The 22,203-nt window shown below is 38.7% G+C and overlaps 1 protein-coding gene across 1 annotated transcript in view; it reads right to left on the bottom strand.

The window, feature by feature from the left end:
- Positions 1-22,203, bottom strand: part of ST6GALNAC3 (ST6 N-acetylgalactosaminide alpha-2,6-sialyltransferase 3) — a 457,864-nt gene that overhangs the window by 317,465 nt on the left and 118,196 nt on the right. Inside the window, 1 exon segment of the mRNA XM_063105776.1 lies at positions 2,516-2,743. Coding sequence (XP_062961846.1) covers positions 2,516-2,743 — 228 coding nt within the window.

Below are 22,203 nucleotides of genomic sequence, written 5' to 3'. Positions count from 1 at the left end.
AGCCTCATTTGGTTTTGCCTCTTCCTGTGATCTGTAAATGGAATCACTGTTTGTGCTCTTTTATGCTCCACGTTGTCACATATACCTGCAGTTTCTTGTAATTGCCATCTGGGATTCCAGTGTATGTAGCACAATTTTAATCCATTCTCCTACTCATAGCTATTTGGGTATAGTCTCAGTTCTGGTTGTTATGAATAATGCTGCCTTACATGCTGGCCAGGCCTCCTGGTGCATGGGTTCATGGCATTTCTAGTGTAGACAGATAGCGATGACTGGAGATGTTGGGGTACACTGTACGCAGATCTTCAACTTACTGGACAATATGAAGCTGTTTTTTCCAAAGTACTTGCTCCAATTTATATTCCCACTGCTAGTGTACGTGAGTTCCTCTTGCTTCACATCTTCACCAACATTTAGTATTAATTTTCTGCCGATATCTAGTATTGAATGTATAGCTCGTTGGGCTTTCAACAATTTTTTTTCCTTGTGGTTTTAATTTGCAAAACCTTGATTTCTAATGAGATTGATAATCTTTTCATATGCTTATTGCCCAGAATCCAGAATTTTAAAATTTAAATATAAAATTTGGTACTCTGGGTTTGCAATTTTGGTGTTAGTCATACTGAATACTTCAGTCATCATGATAAGTATAAAGGAAGCAAAAGAAATTCATTCATTAAACATCAGTTTGGAGCTGGGCACCTCATTCACTTTGTCCTACATAATCCTTATAATAATTTTGCTAGGTTGATATTGTTATCCCTATTTTGCAAATAAGAAATTGAGACTTAGATGTTAGGACATTTACTCAAAAGCAAATATACTGGTTTTTAAAGTCAGTAAGTATAAGAACTGAAACTCAAGCCATGCTCGTGTGCTTCCAAAGTCTAAACTCTTTCCAGTAATCATGTTTCCTCCCAAGAGATAACCTCTGCAAGAGCAAAATAATACACAATATCATTTGGTGAAGTCATTGTATTAAAAACTATATCAAAGGAATTTTAAAGTTAGCCTGGTTAATATGATTAACTAAATAACTGCATCCCTAGGTTAATTTTTCCTTCAACACTCCAAAATCTAACTTATTAATATTTAAACAAATGAAACAGTCTTTGATATGTGGTGGGATTTCCCTTATGAGAGTAATTTGTGAGAAACTTTAGCCACATGTTTCATTTTCAACTGTGACAGGCACTTGTGCAGTGATTAACACCCTATAGTTGAGTTATAGAATTTTAAATGACAGCCAGAAATAAAAGTAACAAAAGACAAGAGTGAGACAAACTCTTCTCTAAGAGATACATTTTTATATAGGTAATCAATTTGTTAGGACACTCAACAAATTCAAGCAATAGACAATTTTAAAAAATTAATTTAAAACCAATTAAAGGATAAACATCAAGCAAGTCTCCTAGAAATTTATATGTTATTAATGGTGCCTTTTTATTTCAACTATAAAGGTCTAATAAAAAGCCTGTAAATCCTGCAGATACAGAAACAATTTTCAAAGAATCAAATTAAGCAGAAGCAATGACTCAGGTACGTTGTTGCTTGCAAAAGGGAATGGACCCGCTCAGGCTGCTAAGAATAACTCTCAGGACAGGAGTAGCATTCAGTGTGTGACTCTCCCCTCTACTATCTTTACAAAATGACCTTTCAGTGGGGTCTGATCCAAAGCTCTCCCCAGTGATGCAGACACACTGGTGGCCTGCACCTTTGTCACCAACAACTTCAAACAGACTTGGACTTTGCATCTATGAATATCAACCTCACATTCATTCCATCCATAGAAACAAACAGTAAAAACAATTTTACTAACCACTTCTCTTTACTGTACTTCACATATTTTGTGAGGTTCATTATTTTTTACTATACTTCATGAGACAAATGCTTGAAACATAGTGTGCACGTTCTAGTTGTCAATATACCTCCGTCCTCCCACGCCACCAATTGGCTACAAAGATTTAAAGGTTCAGTGATTATAGGATTTAAATGATTTTAACCCCTTTAAATTTGGAAACTCTTTAAATCCCATTATCTCTGCAGCCACTGCGAATTTAAAACCCAGCTTGGCCTTTCCTAGCTCCAGGACTAGGGATTACTGAGTTTTAAAGAGTATGAATGCTTTTCTGAAGTTCTATAAAGAGCTCTCCCCAACCAGTTGACCTACAGGAAATAAAGCCATCCAGTTCTCCAGCTGGTAACTGCTGATCAGAGTTTCTAAATGGAAAGATATATATGTTATACCACAAAACACCAGGAAAACAGGTAATTGCTTCCTCAATGCCATATGTATCCAGTGAATCAGAAGATTTGATGTAGGAGTGGCGGCAGATTTTAGACATTTGTCAGTAACTATCCAAGAATGAGAAAACAGAAGACATTGTCAGGAACCCAGAGAAACTGTCTGGGGCAGAGAGAGTAAGTTCATTGAGTTGGAAGCCATCTTGCTCCTAAAGAAAAGCTGTTACCATGGATACCCTAACGAATCCTAGGTAACCCTCTGAGGTCTTACCTCTTGTGTTCTCACATTTACGTATCCGTAGTGAGTTCGAAGGGGCTGCCTGTATGTGTAGGAGAATGGTATCCACTTTGTACCAGGTTGTCCGAAGCAGTTTAGTAGCAACGGGAAATTTGCTTCATTTACAAGGCGCACAACCAGCAGGAAGAGGAACGCTGCTATGAAGCTCACAGCAATCACAGACTTTCTCTACAAAACAGTCAAAAAAAGAACAATGAATGACTTTTAACCAAAAGCAGTCACAGAGAGAGCTTCCTTTGTTCCTCTCTCTTTTTCTTTCGTAGGGATCAAAGAATTCTGTCACTTTAGGATCTTTCACTTGGAGACAGAAAATAATCATTTGGTGACCAGGTTGCCTTAGCATGCACCTTTCCTTACCTCCCTATCTTCCTTGCAAATTCCTATTCAGTTTGCAAAACCCAAATCAGACATTCCCGACCACAGGAAGCCTTCCTAATTATTCAACCCCCTCTCCACCACCATCTGTCACCCCCACTACCCACCCTAACAGAGGTGAGACGTCCCCTCACTCCATACTTTACTTTGAAGCCACTTGCTACTGCTGTACTTTTTTACTATGTAACTATTTACATGACTTTTCCTCCATGTAACTGTGAGCTTCTGGAGAACTGGGGCGTACTGTGTCATACTGATCTCTGTATCTCAGGTCCTTAATGCAGTACCATACACACTATAGGTACTTAACAAACACTTGATTGCAATGAATAAATGAATTTTTTTACATTCTTGTAAGCACAGTGTCATTATCACTCATTCTTCTGTTTCTATATCTAGCACCGTCTACAAGCAGGGAAGCTTGCCTGTGCTATAGGATGTGCAAAAGTAAGATTGTGAAAGCTAACAAGAAGAAGAAGAAAAATTTCATGCCAAGCAACAGAAAAACATCCCCCTGAATGTGCTGCCATGGATCTAAAGCAGAAGCAACTGCGTCTGACTGGGGTGGGGGAAAGCAAAGATGTGTTTGAGATTGTGCTTGATAAAATGAGTGAGTTTTCATTATTAGGGATGTGTGAGCAAAGCGTTCTAGGTAGAGGAAACACAGCAAGAATATATGGGGTTGTTCATAGCCACAGAGATGTTTGTTTCACTAGAGTACAGAGAAGCAAAAAAAGCTCAAAACCAAATGATAACTTTATGGTGGACTGCTTCAGATACCAAGCCAAGAAGTCTGTACTGAGTTTACTAGGTGATGGAAAGCCAAAGGAGAGTTTTTTGTTTGTTATTTATTTTATTTTGTTAAAGGGGACTCTCGTGTTATAATCAAACATCAGTATTTAAGCAGGGAGAGAGTAAAGGCAGGCAGCAGCTAGTTAGTAGTCTACTCCACTTGGTTAGGCCAGAGGTAATGAAGGATGGAAACTAGGGCAGAGGCAGAGGGAATAAAAAGGTGGAAAAGATAGGAGAAACTCAATTTAGGTTGAAGGAACAGAACTTGGCTACTGATGGTACAGAAGTGGAAGTCAGAAAATTCAGAGATGCCTGAGATGTTGAGTCTAGGCGACTGCAATAATACTGGTTATATCAGGAAACCAGAGTGGTCAGAGCATGAATTGATTTCAGAAAGTAGGAAGGTAAAGCCCTTGGCTTCCCAGGTACTAGTTTTCAGGGACCGCTGGGTCATCCTGGTGGAGCCCTCAACGAGTCAGGTGGAAGGTCAAGACTAGAGCAAGAAGAAAGAGCAGAGCTAAGAGAAGACCTCAGAAACAACTCTGCCATGAAGTGCAGGGTAAAGATACATGACATTTCTTTCATGAAGTTGGGCTTGGCCCCTGATTCTTCTTCAAACTCAAGGAAAGTCCCATACTTTTCTGGGAATGACTGAAATTGTTATTGTTGGGTTTTCAGCTTACCACTTGCTGGTGGAATTAGGTTCTTTTTGCTCTTCACACAACCTCCCAGAGAAGACAAGAAACTAAAGCCAGCCCCTGAATCTTCCCGGGGGCACAGCCTCCGTAAGGGCGGCAGAACCAACCCCCAGAAGTCAGAGACACCCAAAGGAAATCTTCATTCTTGCTTAGCTCCTGTAATTTCTAAAAGCCCCATCCTTCCATCTTGCCAGGCTAATTTTCCAATCATCTGAAAGTCCTTTGAGCTCTGCCTCCTCAAAACCCCTTATCTCACCACTAACTACACAGCCTTACCTCATTTAACCTTCTAATCATGAAAAACCATTTTAATTTGCTCCTCTGTGGAATCATTATGTCCACAACATTGCAATGTGTCAAGGTAACAGCTTAAATGAAGTGATGGATCTTACAAGTTTAAAGGGACACAGACCAGAACAGATGGCTAAATAAAAGCTAAGAGGCCAGTCACCCATTAAGTAAACAGGTAAGCACCTTTTTTTTTTTTTTTTAAATCGCCATCCGGTAGCTTGCTGCAAAACAGAAGCTTGCTTTGAAGGGGACCCAGATGGGATTTGTGCTTTTGTCTGTTCAGAGCCCAGCACGCTCTCTGGTTCTCTTGATTGCTGTACCGTATTGCGTGGCTGGGGGTTTGGGGTCAAAGGCCCTCCAGGCCTTTCTGAGTCCTCTGATCACAAGTAGCAGCACATACATAATGCATACATGAGAGGAAAATAAATCAATCATTTTGAGAGAAACTTCAAAATAGAATAAAGTCACAGTTGTAAAAGCCTGCTCCCTGCTAATCCATGCCTGCCTCCCACGTTCTGTTAAAGGGAACCAAGTAATGAGCACAGAGAGGGTACGGAGAGCAACCAGAGAGCAGAAGGCAGACACGGGTTCCTCTGTGTCCCGCTAGGAATCGTATTCTGCAGGAGACAGAGGTGTTCCCTTCACAGCACAGGCCTTTGGCCCAATTTCTGTTGTGTTGCCTGGACCTGATTCTCTGCAGGTCCATATTTTCCATATTGTTGTTTAGCATGAAAGTGTTTTCATAGTGCTGATATAAAACCACCCCGAAATTTCATTAGAAAAGATATGACATAAAGCACATTCTGTGCTCCGGCCGGCAAGGACAACAGAACTCAACACGAATGTGCATTCTTCTAGTAGTCACTTCCACCAGACTGTGATCTTGGACTTCAACAACTACGACTGTTCCCCAGTGTCTGTGGGGGGTTGGTACCCATGGATACCAAAATCCACGGATGCTCAAGTCCCTGATATAAAAGGAGGTAGTACTGCGGGCCCTCCACATCAGCTACAATGAAAACCATGGATGCAGTGCTATAGACACATAGTGCATGTGTGTGTTTGCGGTAGGGATGTGGAAGTGAATATACGAGAACGTATCCATTCACTTCAAGTCACCATCGCTCATTGCGTCTGTACTCTGTGTAGACTTGGCTAGGTGTTGATAAAACAGAAATGAAACCGTAAACGAAAGACCATGCTTCCAAAGAGTCACAACTTAGTTTCACTGGCAAGTAAATAAAAGACCATAATACCAGGTAGCAAGTGAGGTGAATGGAGGCATGCGCAGGGTGCTGCGGGGCCCAGGGGAAGGGACAGTTCAGGGGATGATTGTCTGAGCTGGCAGTATTCAAGTGAAGTCCTGAAAACCATGGGAGTTAGCGAACTGAAGATGGGAAGGGCATTCCAGGCAGAGGGAACAGCAGTTTGAAAGGCACTAATTTGGTCATAAACCTTCAAGTCATTTAGTAAGTAGAATACATAAATTCTATGTGGTAGGAGATAGTGTTAGAGTTCAAATCACAAAACAAAAAATAATAAGCCAAATACATTGAGTTGGATGCAATTATCTGTCCTATCTACCTTACATTAGGATAATGAAAGGATAAATGCATAAAACTGCTATGTTTTACAATTCTAAAATATTTTTCATTTTCCAATCCAGTGGAAATGTATAAATCACTTCATTTTATTTGAAATTGCCATTTAACACACCACAACGCCCTGTTTCCAGTTGTTAGACATATTCCATCAATAAATATATTCCATCAGTGGTTTGTTCCAGTAACTTTTGAGTCCATCAACACTCAGCAAATTAAAAGACTCTACCTGTTTACACATGTGTTCTATGTCTAACAATTTGTTTATGGAAGTGATTGCTGCTGCCTTTATTGAAGTGGTCAGAACATCCTTTAGATTCAACAACCACCAGTTAGGTTAGAGAAAACAACAGTAAGTACTTGTCAGTTTATAATATATAAGAACTGGTTCAACAAATTTTTCACACTGCAAAAAACAGACATAAATGTAACAAAGTCATTCCCCTAAGATCAGAAGCGTGAACATTCAATGATACAATGGATGGAAAATGCAGAGCTCTGTTCCAGGCACACAGAAAGCACTCAAGAAACAACATGTTATGAGATAACTAGTAATTGTTAGATCCTTGTGGACATCAGCCAGCTGGTGAGCACTGGTCAGGCCATGTGGAATGCATAAGAACTGGAGTATCTTTTTCTCAAATATTCCAAGCAGCTGCAAACCCTTGAACTATTCAGTGCAACTTATCCATACAAGCTCTGAGAGAATGTCATTGCGCCCAAATAGATCTGATGAATTGCTTTAGGGAAAGCTTTCTACTCCTTTGTTCTTCATGTTGGGCAAGTCTGAAGGGCCTTTCTTTAACAGCTGAGACATTTAGAATTTAATCCCCTCTGTGCTACAAAAATATGCATCAAAAACGTAGCATTCCAGTTGCTTACTCTTTGGAGTTGGAATATAATTTATCAGACTTATAGCAGAAATGCCTATTTCAAAATAAAACCCACAGAAAATTCATGATTTGGGGATAGAACACAATTGCAGAGATTTGGACCTAGGAAATTTGCAAGCTATATTAATATTCATGTATATTTTTATTCTTTCTACCACAGAATTAGTCTTAAACCACAGAATGAAATCTTTAACTTTTAATCTAGTCAGTAGGTGAATTTTTTTGTTGTTTTCTTTCTTATAAATGATAACCAACAGTATTAAGGTGTATTTTTTATTTAAATAATATTATTTAATAACTGAAGTAGTTTCTCATCAGGGTAAAATGGTGTACACTTTTGTTCATATGCTGTCATTTATTCAGTAATAGATATAAAATGCAATGTCAACTGTATTATTTATATCAGAGCACAATCACCTCATACATTGATGAATCCCTGTCCATTGCTCATTTGTGACTTTATCAAATGCTAATTATTTTCCCATATAAAAAGTCGTGTCATCAAAGTCATGTCATCCCCTTTTGCCATTGGCCAAACTCCAGATCTGGTTCTCCCTGAATACAATAAAATTTCTTGCCATTTGCACAAAGATGAATTAGCAAAGCTCAGTGTATATAAATAAAACCTTCACTGTCTTATTTTATCTACTGAATCAACAACCTATTTGGATCCTGCTTATTAAACTACAGTGAACTCTGGGGAAAATTTCACTCATTTGTTGGGAAATAGAAGTAACGAAAGGAGGGCAATAAAATGGTGGGAAGTCCTCATGAGTCAATTCCTTACAAGAGCTTATCAAGGGCAGCCTTAGGCAGCATAGCTGGTGATAGAATCATTGAGGTCATCACGAAGAGAGTAGTGAATGTCAAACAAGATCAATATGGGAGAATTAGCAGCATGTCAGGATGCAGGAGACTGATGAAGATGTGATATGGTAAAAGAAATAAATTGAATAAATTGAGATAAATGGAGAGTAAATAAATTGGGAATAGGCTTTGAAGAGGGTGGAAAAAGTGGAGCACGAGAGGCAGGAAAGGATGTGGTCAAGGGAGATCTTATATGAGCATATCATGCTAAAGAGTCTGTCCTTATGCTATAGAACCAAAGGGGTCGAAATGGAGATCAACAGGGTCAGATTTGATTTTGGAAATCTCACTCTGAAGATGGTGTGTCCAATGCATGGGGAGGTAGAAAAGACAATATCAATAATAATGGACTACTTCATCAGATATTACTAATGGACATTAAATTGTCAGTATGAAAACCACAATTATTACGTCCAGTGACTGGCTTTTCTTCTTCCAATAGGTGCACATAGTAGGGTGTTGGGCTCATATGCGATTCAGTAATGCCAAAATGGCGATTTAGGCAAGGCCCTCTCCATGCAGCCACCTAAAGATGGCACCGAGAGGAAGCAAGGTGGGAGGGGACAGCTGGGTTCTGCATTTTGCTTTCGTTTAATTCCATTGGCAGCCCTGGTTTTCCGCGCTCGTGATCAAGGCATGATTGCTTAGTATAGCTTAAGGAACCCCTATGCATGAGGCGTGATCTTTACCCTGATTGGCTGGGTGGAGGGAACTCTCCCACTGGCAAAGCTTAAACAGGCTTGCTTAACAAACAATAAACTTAACAAACAATAAACGGAACTGCTTGACGGAACCCCTGCCGTGTCTGTGTGTCCTTTCTATGGGGCTGGGTTGGCAGGCAGATCACTCACTCCCCCCCAGGGAGATCCCCTGGCCGTCTCTAGGGCCAAGGGGTGAAGCACTAGGGCAGCTCGCTCTTGCGTTTGGCGTGGGAGAGGTTAGGAAAGGGAGGAAAAACCTGCTGGTGGAACCCAGCAGTAGGGAAATAAAGTCCAAATAGAGCTGAGAAATACTTATATAGTCCCCATTTCCAAACAAAGAAATAGAGGCATAGAGAGGTTATGTGACCTGCCCAAGCTCACAGATCAAGGAAACGGTAAAGACAGGACTTGAACTCAGATACTCTTGACTCCAAAGCCTGCGTTCTAGTGTGTGAATTAAGTTGTTTGTACCCATGAGAATGATCTTATAGAACTGCTTCAAAAATTTTTAAAACTGGTCACAGACCTAAGTAGGTTTTGTAGTGTAGCTTGTCGATAAACAAAATACCAAATTCATATGGAAAATTAGGAAGCTGATGTGAAGCATGATAATTACATCTACGTTAAAACCAGTAATTTGTGGACAAATTTAATTCATTTTGCCAAAATCTGGCTTTATTCCCAGTATTAAAAAGACAACTACAGGGTACCTTTGGTTAGCACTCAGGTAAAATAAAGCAATTATTCTTCCACTTCTGCTAGAGAACACCAGGTACCCTTTGTCAGCTAATGGTATGCAGTCTTACTGTAGGCTGTTTGTAGGAACCAACAGATGGAATAAAGTACGTCTTCCCTTCTCAGCTCAAGAATCCCATGACCCTTTCATTTAATCAATACACAGCTAAACAGTGAAATGTTGATAGTTTCATTTTTTAAAAAAAAGCTTAAAAGTAATAAAATACCTTCAGCATGGTAATCTCCATGCTGAAGCACAAATCAACATATCATCTTCAGATATAGTCCAATAAGGATTACCAATCCAACAAACAAAAACCAAGGCAATAGAGTTCTCATGAGCACCACTGTCATAAATTTTTCTGTGCAGAAAGCTAATCCTAGAGAAAACATATAGGTGTTCGATTTTATAGGAATTTTTTTCCTCTGGGATTTTTTTTTTTTCCTAAAGGAGATTTCCTATGGCTGCAAACATTATTGAGAAGTTCAAGTTAACATGAGCATTATTAGTTTTTCAGATGATGCAATTTTAAAAACATAATGAAAACCCTCAATGAGTTTTTAATATGCCTGTACATTTTCTTATATTTGAGGAGTGGATTTAAGTTTTCCTGGTCTGACCACATTTTTTAAATACTACAATATCACATAAAAACACCACGGCTACATTCACTGAGTTTGTTTCATTTTGTAAAATTATAAAAAACCAGTTTATCTCATTTCACCTCTTCATCTTCATCACATTGCTTCAGCATTATGTCCTTTCATATAACAGAAAGAAATCAAAGTCCTTCGGAAACACAAAATAGAGCCAAAGATTGATATTGAGTATGCAGAATAAAAGGGCCCAGAAAGCAAAGTCCTCAGTGTGGCTTCCAGTTCTTAGATGAGGATAGGGTAGCTTGGGGTGGGTGGAAAAGAAAGATGAAGGAAAGAGGGAAGGAGGAAGGAGGAGGGAGAATTATCTTTGAAAATTCAGGCATGAACAAAACATCTCTCATAAGGCAGCACCAAGCACTCAGACAATATTCAGTGAATATTTGGAAAGATAGGAAAGAATGAAGGAGAGAAAGAAGGAAGGACAGAGGGAATAAATGTTATTATTCCTTCTAATTATAAGTGCTAAATTATCTGAAAAGTTTCCTATTAGGATTATTAAGAAAAAGATGTTTTTCTAAAAGGGGAAGAAAACACACATTATTTTCCATAAGGGGAAGAAAACACACATTATTCTTTTTTTTTCCTCCTCCCCTCCAATTCACTTCACTTCAAGATTTCTGTATAGATTTGATGTGAGTGTGGTGAGAAGGTCGAAAGACAGTTTTAGGAAGGGGAGTGTAAAGTGAGAAAAACTTGAGTATTTGTTAAACTGGAATTTCATTAAGAAAATGCTTTAAAGTTCCTGATGGAACTTGTAAATCTGAATGGTAAACCTCGTAAACCTACTTAGAGTGACTTTCTTTATACGGTACATACCGAAAAGACTTATAAGAATTAATATTTTTTAGAGAACCAAATATTGTCTAAGGATAATAACACTTAAACCTAGAATTCCATATCATGAAATGAAAAATAGATAACAAAAGGGTATCATGTCTTTCTAATAAGGACAATGGCCCATTTTCTGAGGGGAGGAGACCTGCAACAGTTTGCTGTGTGCTCAGTAAATATCAGGTACTATGCCAAGTACTTTAAAGAGATGGAAATGAATTCTCACCACGAGCTTACCTGTAGGGTGGTCAAGTTACACTAAATGAGCCAGTATGTATAATTTAAGACACACTGTTTAACCTCTGTGCTTCTGTTTTCTCACCCGAAATCAGGGAAAATAATAGTACCTACCTAACATGGTTATTAAAGGTTTAAATGAGTTACTACCTATAAAGAGCCCTTAGAGCACTGCCTGGCTTTGGAAAGTGCTAAATAAATGTTAGCATTTATTGTTACAGTATTTCATAAACTATAAGACACCATCAATTGTTAGTCACACTGTTACCCTAAATACAAAAAGAAAGGAAAATAAGCTAGGGATTCTAATAAAATAAAACCTCTGTAAAAAGCTAAAAGACCAAACAACTACTCTCTTAGAGTTGGAATATCCCCAAAATAAAGCTGCCATTCAGAAAAGCACAACAAGAAGAGAAAGAGAAAAAAATAATCTTCCCTGGGAATTTGAACCACAAACCCTACCTACTCATGCAGGGTTTGACACAATTTCACACCATCAGTGTGATTTCTTTTTTTAAAAAAAAACCTCAGTAAAAAATTTTATATTAAATGGTCTCAGGTTGGCAATGTCCCCAGGTGACTATCTGAAACAACACCAATCCTCTCTGGAAGAATTTGACTTTGTTGCAGGCTGACAGTGACTACAAAGGTAGTACTGAGTATAAGACACGCCCTACTATCATATATACGTAAATGTGGGAAACCTTCTTTAAAAATCAGTGAAATATGATGGTACCAACATCATTCTAGCAGTAGTCACCATTATCATCATCATCGCCACCCTAGGGAACAAGGAGAATCAGGAATGGTGCTGGACTATTTTAAACACTTACCTCTTATCCCATACCCTAAAGGAGACATAACCACGAGCCCATAAAGAAAGGATGACAAAGAGTCCAAGTTGCCCATGACTTTGGAATTTACCAAAGTAAAATGCCCTATGGGTTTTTTTCTTCTTATCAAGATTGCACCTGTAAAAAAATCAACCTTTTTTTTTTTTTTTTAAAGAAAACATGGTTTAGACTATCCTGCACACATAGGTATATCCCACCCCTTCCCCATGCATAAATATCAATAGTGGTACTTCTTAGCATCTCTCTAAGAAATATACACTGTCCTCCAGCAGGTCAAAGTTGAACCTCAGCAGAGTAATGTATACATATTAAACAGACTTTTGCTGAAACACAAGCAGAGTTTTGCTGGAACACCAGTCTCATGGTGAGAATAAATAGTATTGCACCAAGAACACTTGAATTTCTAAGTGGGACAATGCTGAGCTCTTTTATCTGCCCATAATACTGCCGACTGGGCCAACTGTCAAGCTAGAGCTGGGTCTGGAGCTCACAGACCCCTCAAGCCAGTTGTCCAGACTGGGTCCCAAACCCTTTACACTCCAGGCTGGGTCCCCAGACCCCTCACACACCAGGCTGGGTCCCCAGACCCTCAAACACCAGGCTGGGTTACCAGACCCCTCACATGCAGGTCTATGAGCTAGGTAACCAGCAAAAAGGTCCTTGGAAACCATAGGTCAGAGAGCATGGCCGCACTGTGCAGACACCCAAGGCAGTAGCCAGCCAAGCCACAGCACCATGCATGCGCACTAACTCCACACGCATGCACACAATTTGCTTACAAAGAATGTGCCGCACCACCCCCAACCTGCCCCAAGGCAAGGGAGCCTGAGCAAACTATTCTATTTTCCCAACAGACAATTTTCCTATCAATTCTGGATTTAATATTGCACTGACAGTAATTTGAATCACTCGTACAACATAAAGCGTATTAGTTTATTACTTATAGTCTGTGTGCAGAAAGATCTCCACTGGTCAGCAGGAGCCTAGAAGTACATGCACAAGGTATGTTATCAGCAAGCCTTTGACATTTTTTATCACCACCAGATCAATCAGTGCCATATTTCCAACAGCTTACTAGCCATCTCTATCTGGATGTCACAGAAGAGACTCAAAGTCAAGGGTTCAAATCCAAACCAAGGATCTCCCCATTCCCCAGTCCACTCCTCCTCACCTATATTGTTTCTCTGAGTAGCTGCCACTACAGTTACTTTGGAGCCCCAAGAATTAAAATCTTGCTCTACTTAATAGCTGTATGACCTTGGACATCTTGATTTTCTTTGTTTCTGGCTCCTCATCTGTAAAATCATAGTGTCATTATGAAAATTAAATAATGAGATAACACAAAGGAGCTTAGATTAGTGCCCAGCACATAGCAGGCAATCGATGAGCATTAATTTCCTTTCATTCTGCACATATAAGTTTCCCTACACAAGATAGTCTTTCTTCATGGAATGTCTTCTTTTCTTTCCGTCCTCTTTCTCTCTTGGGAAAATTGCTGTTTATCCTTCAAGACCAAGTGTCCTTTCCTCTGTGAAACTGTCCTGCCCCTCCAGGAAGGTTTTAGAGCACTGTGTTCTTACTGAAGTATACTTTACATCATGCAGTAATTATTTAATTACCAATCAGCCTTCATCATTCAAGCAAATTCAGCAAATATATAACACACCATGCCCCCACCTTCCCCTTAGATGGGCATCACTAATCAATCACAGCACAGTCTCCCCCTGAGTCAGGATGCAACTTCAGAATCCTTTCAACACAATGCTCCAGGCGTTGGTGGGACTAATCAATTTACTGCTTGGCACTAAACAGGCAGCACCTTAAGGCCAGAGGCTATACATTGATAAGCCTAATGGGTCAGACTGTTAACTTCCCTAGGCCTCAGTTTCCTCATCTGTACATCCACTTTTTAGGATCCCTGCTCACTCCCAAGTCTAACGACTCTGCAGTGATACCCAAGGACCCTGATTTGCTGGAGCTGGTGTCACTACAAGGAAAGTTTGCAGCAGAGCTCTCTGTACTTGGCTCCCCCTTTGGGTCCAGGCCCATATCACAGAGTTAGGCATGCCTTCAGATTCTCACAAATTGAAGCCAGTGTCTACGTAATTGAAATAGAAATGGAGTGAGAATTTGTGATCTTTCACTTGGCAGATAGCAGCTGCCACTTACCAAAGCCTACCTGATTGCAGCTATTTTGCACCTGCTGAGAAAAAGTTTGCAGCAAAAGAAATTATTTCTTTTTTTAACCCTTGGCTGAAAGTAAGCCTCCATATTTTCTCACCCACTTGTACAGAATAGATCAGGTTCAGGCTCCCATATGGAGATGAACACTGATGGATTAACACACACCCAACAACTTCTACCAAGCCCTGATACTCACATTAGGAATTTTAAATGTCCACTGAGCTAGTTTGTTGAAAACCTGAAACCTTATAGGAAATGATGCTACACAAAGCAAAGAAAGCCTGAGAATTTTCATTCTATGCATATTTTCTAAAATATGGCAAAAAAAAAATCTGTTTTTGAATCTTATATATGATTACATAAAGATGAAAAGTTCTCTAGAGATTATTTGTTGATTCCATAAGCCAAATATTCAAATTTATTCAGTAAACATTACTATGAAAATATACACAAAGCTAGTTCCCAGGGAAAGAATTACCAATAAATAGTTGTGAAGAAACAAAGACCATTTCCTCAAATTTAGAAAATAGACTCAACTGGTGAAAGGTAAGTTTGTGCCGGATCATAATATTTTAATTAAAACTTCAGCTGTGGTGCTCAAGACTCTCAAAGTGTCCCAGCCTTGGTGGGTATTCTTCTTTTGCAGAACTAGGACCCAATGACTGAGCTTTCACAGCCCCTAAAGGGCTTAACCCCCAGCACCCTGAACCACTTTTGCTATCTCTCTTCATTGTTGCAGTAATCTGCTAGACTGTGAGTTCTTGAAAACCAGAAGCCATCTGTTTTGTTCACCAATGCTCCCCCACTGGCAAAAGCAGCCATGCCAGAAGCCTTGTGTACATAACCTAGAAAATACACAAAAACCTGGAAACAGGTTTGCAGGCCCAAGGGAGAGCTGCAGGGTTCATCCTCTTTAACTGCAGATCTACTGCCTTCGTGCATCAAGAAGAAAAAGGCCACCTCCACCCTCACGTTCCTTCTCTAGCTCCTAACCTCCTAATTCATGAGATGATGCTTAGAAAACATATAACTCATGTTCACCCAAAAATAGTGTTTGCCGAATTCGTTAGGTAATTTTCTAACGTGTGAAGTTGGCCCATATTCTTAACATATTTTGACATTTTCACGCATTTTATTTTTAGGTGATATTCTGCAAATCAGACTTTGCTCCTGATTTTGACAAAGCCTTTTCTTCCTGAGTAAAATGGATGAGCAGTTCAGCAAGACAGGGCAGCTTTTATCTGTAAAAAATCTGCCTTTCAGCAGAGCAGACAATACGAACAAAACGGAGGCAAACACATGCAATATTTCCTATATATGAATTGTGATTCTTTTTTCCTGTGGGATGTGCAAGTGGCAAGATAGTTTATTCCCTTGTGGCCTGATAGCAGGTCCTGAATATTTCTAAATACATCACTTTTATTGCCTTTTATATTGAATTACTGTGAAAAAAATAGTACTTCTGTGAGAATTCAAAATCAAAATACTTCAGGAGCTTTTAGAATCTACATCTAGGACATAAGAAAGACTTAAGAAAACAAATAATTCTGCTAAGGGATACCAGATACCACTCCCACTGAGAGAAGTCTCCTTCACAGGGAAGGGACATATTATTGAATATTTAAGCTGACTTTCTGGGAAAAACTGCAAGTGTTCCATTTGGGGTTCTGGTACCCCAAGCCCTGTCCCTACTGCTTTAGAATTCACCCTATAATGAACAAAATTTGCCCCAGGCGTGTTGACCTATAACATTTCAGGACCGCATGCTCCTTCTGGGACTGGGTTTAAGATGTTTCCTAACAGCTATATTTCACTAGAAATCTCACCTCTCCGTGGTCCATCAATCATAAGGATTCTTGTTCAATATATATCATTTCTTGGTTTTGGGGTAAATTTAGTAGATTTCCTCTTCTTTCCATGCAATCAAGAATTTCACAAACCAAGATGAGTTATTTTAAGCACTTCAATTCCCAGCTTGTCATTTTTTACTCAGGTGAGAGGAAGCTGTCTATAAGTCAAGCATCTTAGCATGATGTGAAAGCCTCTTCATGATCTGACCTCTGACTCTTCATCCAGCCTCATCTCTCAACCTCCCCAAACTCATACCCCGTCCTTTAGCCATAGCAAGTCTCTTGTGGTTCTTGGTAAACTCCATGCTTTTTGATCATCTCATACACTGCTATAGTTTTTCTATACAAAATTTCAGTTTCAGGGGGAAAAAAAATCTGTCTTTGAATTCTAAAAAACTTCACTTCTTCTTTGATAGTTCCTCTAGCCTTTCTGCTATCTTATCAGGAAGTTAGTACCTAGATTCTTGAGGATTCCATAGCCAGGTAGATAGGTATATAGACAGATCGATAGATATATAGATGGATAGACAGAGAGATAAATATATAGATATGAAACAAATTTTAAAAATATATATATATGTAATTTATATATAATTTGTACTAGTTTAGTCATGCTATATACTACAATTAATTGTAGTGACATTAATTGAGCATCTACTTTTCCGGAATTGTGCCAGGCCCTCTGCAAACATCATCTCTAATCTTTACAACTACAATGCATGTAAACACCTTATCCACCATTCTACAATTGAGAAAACTGTTGGTCAAAGGGGACAAATGACTTGTCCAGGATAACAGCTAGTAGGAAATGATATCAAGATTCAAACCAGATGTTTCGAAAAGGCTAATGATCTTTCTATTATACCTCAAGAATATCTCATCCTGCATTTATTTAATCATATATCCTATAAATCCAAAATAAATATCCTGTATTTACTTAGACATATATCTGTCTATTGCAGTAAATTATAATGCCTTAAGGTAAAGGACAACATCTGGCACCCTGGCCCTGGAAACTCATTCTTTGCTGCATATTAGGTACACAAGAAATGTTGATGAATCAGTAAATTAAATGAATACAATAATTTGCTTCTGTGCTTTTCAGGTAAAAAAAAATAGTTGTTGTAAGTAGAAATTGAGATACTTGCATATCTCTTGATGTTTTGTTTGAATCATTTTTTAGAGGCCATAAAGTCAAAAGAAAAGATAACTTTTTTATTATAAACGTAGTTGATTGTACACATCTGTGAGGTACAGAGTTGAATATCAATAACTTGTGTGCAATATGTGATGTTCAAATCAGAATAATTAGTATACCCAACATCACACAATGTAATAATTTTTTGTGGCCTTTAACCAATTTCTCCCTTATTACCTGGCTCCTCTCCCTATCCCTCCTCTGGTAACCTCAGTTCTTTTCTCTACTTTTGGAAGTTCAACATATTATTGTGATTGTTGTATTTTTCTTTCTTTCTTTCTTTCATTTGTTTATTTTTTATGAGTGAGGACACATGATATTTCTCTTTCTATGCCTAGCTTATTTTACTTAACATAATTTTTTCTAAGTTCATCCATGTTGCAGAAAATGGCAATATTTCATTCTCTTCTATGGCAGAGTAGTAATCCATTGTGTAAATATACCACATTTTCCTTATCCAGTTGTCCAATAATGGACATTTAGGTTGATTCCAACTCATGGCTACTATAAATAGAACTGCGATAAACATGCGAATGCAGATATCCCTTCAACATGATGATTTCCATTCCTTTGGGGATATACCCAGCAGTGGAATCGCTGGATCATATAGCAGTTCTATCTGTAGTTGTTTGGGGAGCCTCCATACTGTTTTCCACATTGGCTGCACCAATTTACAGTCCCACTGTGGAGTCATGGTGAATGTCTTTAATCCTTTTGACATGGCCAATTGTAGCACTCTTAATCCTGCCCCGACTTTGCCAATTGTAAAGCTACTCGACCACACCAGTTGTCGGGCTCTTTTACCTGCCAGTAATCCTGCCGATTGTCGAGCCTAGGCTTGGTCTGGAGCCCACAGACCCTTCAAGCCTGTTCACAGACTGGGTCACAAACCCTTCACATGCCAGGCTGGGTCACCAGACCCCTTCACACAAGTCTACAAGCTAGGTAACCGGCCAAAAGGTCCTTGGGGCCATAGGTTGGAAGGCATGGCCACACACGGCAGACGCCTGAGGAAGACACCTACCCGCTGGCTTCACTGAAACTCTCTCTCTCTCTCTCTCTCTCTCTCTCTCTCTCTCTCTGAAGAACACAAGAATAGCAACAAAACTAAAAAGATACATTGGTGTGCATGCACATTAACTCCACCCCCCCCCACACACAATTTGCTTACAAAGAATGCTGAACCACACCCAACTGGACTGGAGGTGAGGGCCCTGACCAAACTATTCTATTTTTCCAACACCTACCAACAGTGTAGGAGGGTTGCCCTTTCTTTGCATCGTCACCAGCATTAGTTATTCTCTGTCTTTTTAATAAAAGCCAGTCTAACTGGGGTGAAATGATATCTCAGTGTGGTTTTGATTTGCATTTTCCTGATGCTGAATGATGTTGAGCATTTTTTCATGTATCTATTGGCCATTTGTATATCTTCCTTTGATCCTCTGAAAAATGTCTATATTTGGCTCCTTTGCCCATTTTTTAATCTGGTTATTTGTTTTTTTTTTACTGTAAAGTTGTTTGAGTTCCTTGTATATTCTGGATATTAATCCCTTGTTGGATTTACAGTTTGCAAATATTTTCTCCCATTCCATAGGTTGTCTTTTCACTCTGTAAATGTTTCTTCCACTGTGCAGTTTTTTAATTTGATATAATCTGATTTGCTTATTTTTCCTTTTGTTGCCTGTGCTTTTAAGACAGACTAGATTCTAATCTTAGCTCCACACTGGACAGATTAGTTCTTATCTACAGCTTCTCAATTGTAAAATGGAGACAATAAGAGCCTCTTCCTCACAGATTGATGAAGCTTAACTCCGATAAAGCCTACAAAAACCCTTTCTTCATAGGCTCTCAAGATCCATACAAATGTTGACTGATGTTGTTGGTCAATTACACCTGATGATTTCCTTCAGAGACCATTTATTTCAAAATATTACTTTTGTAAGAAGAAAAAATGAGGGCTAGGTGGATTTGCTATTTTCCACAAATCAACTCACGTTTATTGAGCGCCTACACCATTCAAGACACAGGGCCTGAGTTCAATCTGTTCTCCTAAAGAAACTTGATGGTGACAAAATATGAAGGAGGAAAACTAGCATGTATTCATTATAAAACAATGTAACGCCTTTCTTTCTCATTAAAGTTAAAATCTACAGGGGCAGGAACTGTGCTTCTTTCTGTTGCCATGGTATCACTTTAGTACATCTGATTTACAGATGGTGCTCAACAAATTTGTTGGTTACATGTTCATTGTTTAGTAAAATACTGCCAAGGACATTTTGGGTTTCTAGGATAAGGCATTGTCTGGAAATGAAGCGTAAAACCAAAAAACAAGAACTGAATTTTCTACATATGAAAAGCACCAGAAATACACACACACACACACACACACACACACACTTTCCTTCTCTTCCCTTTAATTCCTCCTCTTTGGAGACTACCCTAGTGAGGTAACTACGGATGTTAGAGAAACCTGGGTTTGACCCTTAGACAACTAAACTTGACCTCTCTGAACCTCTACTTTGGAGAATGAGGATAGTAACCTGCCACTTCTCAGAGAAATAACGAGGATTACAAGAATTAATATAGATGAATGAGTTCAGAACATACCACCCCAAAATATGCCACTTTTGCATAAGAATTATTTTGAGCTAAAGGCACTTATGAAAAACAGCAGGTGCAAGAAGATCACTCTGACCTTTCTTCTGTTTCTTAAAGGCAGGAGAGGAAGCTCCCATGTGGAAGACACCCTCCCTGTACTAGAAGGAAAGCAACATTCTTATCAGCAGAAACAGGAAGTTGACACCAAGAGAATTCTGTACAGACCTTGATAAAATAACTCTGATCTTCTAGTCCCCCCCGCCCCCCTACTCAAAATGATTTGTTTTTCACTACTTACTATTATTTCTCAAATTCCGTATACGTATTCAACTCTGTCTTTGGGTCTTCATTTCCTTAAAAAGGCTCCTATGCCACATAAAACTTGTATTAAATAAATTTGTGTATTTTTCTCCTGTGTATGTCTATGCCAATTTAATTCTCAGGTCCAGCCATGAAAAAACCCCAAAAGGATAGAGGTAAAATTTTGCTTTCCCTAGATATATTATGTATCCAGCACATAGTGAGTGCTTAATAAATGCCTATTCCATTCTCTATTTTCTATCCTCTCTCTATTCATCCTATGTTATGAAGGAAATAATTTACAACTACTGAGACTCAGTTCAGCAGAGGTGGGAAAACATACACATACACACACACATACACTCAAACACTGTACCTTTTACCAAATGCAATAGTACTGAAGTCCAGCATCTCCAGATAAAGAATAATACACTTGGAAGAACATTCTGAAAGTTTTTAACTACAAAGAGTCATGCTAGTAGCACCTTGAAATACAACCTTTGGGTCTCTTTAGTTTGAAAAATCTTCAAGAAGCTCTTTGATATCAAAGAACATACCTATTTTCGGTAGCTTTAAACTATAATTGCTCAGGCTCCCTGGTGGGGAAAAAAAATAAGGTCTCATAAAGAAAAAGAAAAAGAAAACATCTCAATAAAGGCTTCCAGAGGGAAAGAATCTCTCACTGGTTTGCAAAATTTTTAGCAGAGCTCTTCCTCTGCTTAGTAGGAAATGGGGTAACTGCCAGGAAGAAGAACCAAATTACAGCAGGAGGAACCAGGAAAGAATTACAGTGTTCCAGAATCTGATCAGCTTCTAACAAGTTGCACATCTTCCCTTCTTCATCACAAATTATGGAAATTTTAATTATTTTACTTACTAAAAGGTGAATGAAATATATAAAATAAATAGAATCTTCCCAGGACATTTTGCTTTCATAGAGTGATAGACAAGTGCATTAACTTCACATAAATTACATGCCTAAATACACCAACTAACAACATGCTACCACATAGCCATCACTCCGCTTCCCTTAAGTGGGTTGACCTTGACCTTCAAAGCCCTTGAAATGCAAAAAAACTTACTCTTTTCTGACATTTATGAGTGTCTTTTCTGCTTGACTGCCTTTTACCGCCTGGAAATAATAGTGAAAGCATTGTAGACGAAACCTGCTATAAACACTGACAAATAACAGGAAAGGCAGACAGTTTTATTCCAGGCAGGTTAAAGCTAATCTAATCAAATCTAATTCTCTCTCTTTCTGTAAGCCTACCACTATGTTCAATTTATTTTTTGATTAGAAGAGCAATATGATAGTCCTCTGTTAGGCTGCAGTTAAACAATACTGAGGTTTACATTTTCCCAACAAACAGTTTTGATGAAACAACAGATTTTAAAGGTTTTTTCTTTTTTTTTTTTTTAACATACTCTCATACTAAAGTTCTAAGAAGATTCTAAGAGAAACTTTCCCAGTGATTTTTGACTCTGAAAATGTATCAATTGTTTCCATTCTAACCTATAATAATATACACCTAAGAGAAATGTGTTCCTTGGTCCTGGATTTCAGAGATTTAAGAAAAAGAGCTCTGAAAAATACTGATTAAGGGCAGTAAAGACATGACATTATGTGTATTAAAATACTGAATAATGTCTGTGGCTGAAGAATAGTTAGCAATTCAATTAGCAAGGTACAAAGAGCTATTTTCTTTTCATTGAACAAATGTACAGTCCCTTATCAAAAATAGAGCTTTCTAAGAGAGCACAAAGCCAGACTACATGCCTCCCAAATGGTTTTGCATAAAACCATTGCAGCTTGCCTTTCTGTGAAGTTTTCCTTGACCTGTATCTCCCACCCCTCAGTTACAGTATGAACAAATGCGCATTCACCTATACATATACACACCTTTCCCTCATGCCCATATGCCCACACACCTACTTCTACCTATAATGGATTGGTTGTTAGGCCACATTGCCATATCATGTTTTAAAACTTTGTATT

The sequence above is a fragment of the Cynocephalus volans genome, chromosome 8 (genome assembly GCF_027409185.1).
Source record: "Cynocephalus volans isolate mCynVol1 chromosome 8, mCynVol1.pri, whole genome shotgun sequence".
Taxonomy (NCBI): Eukaryota; Metazoa; Chordata; class Mammalia; order Dermoptera; family Cynocephalidae; genus Cynocephalus; species Cynocephalus volans.
The sequence above is the reverse complement of the archived record's forward strand: the minus strand, read 5'-3'. Positions and strand labels throughout refer to the sequence as shown.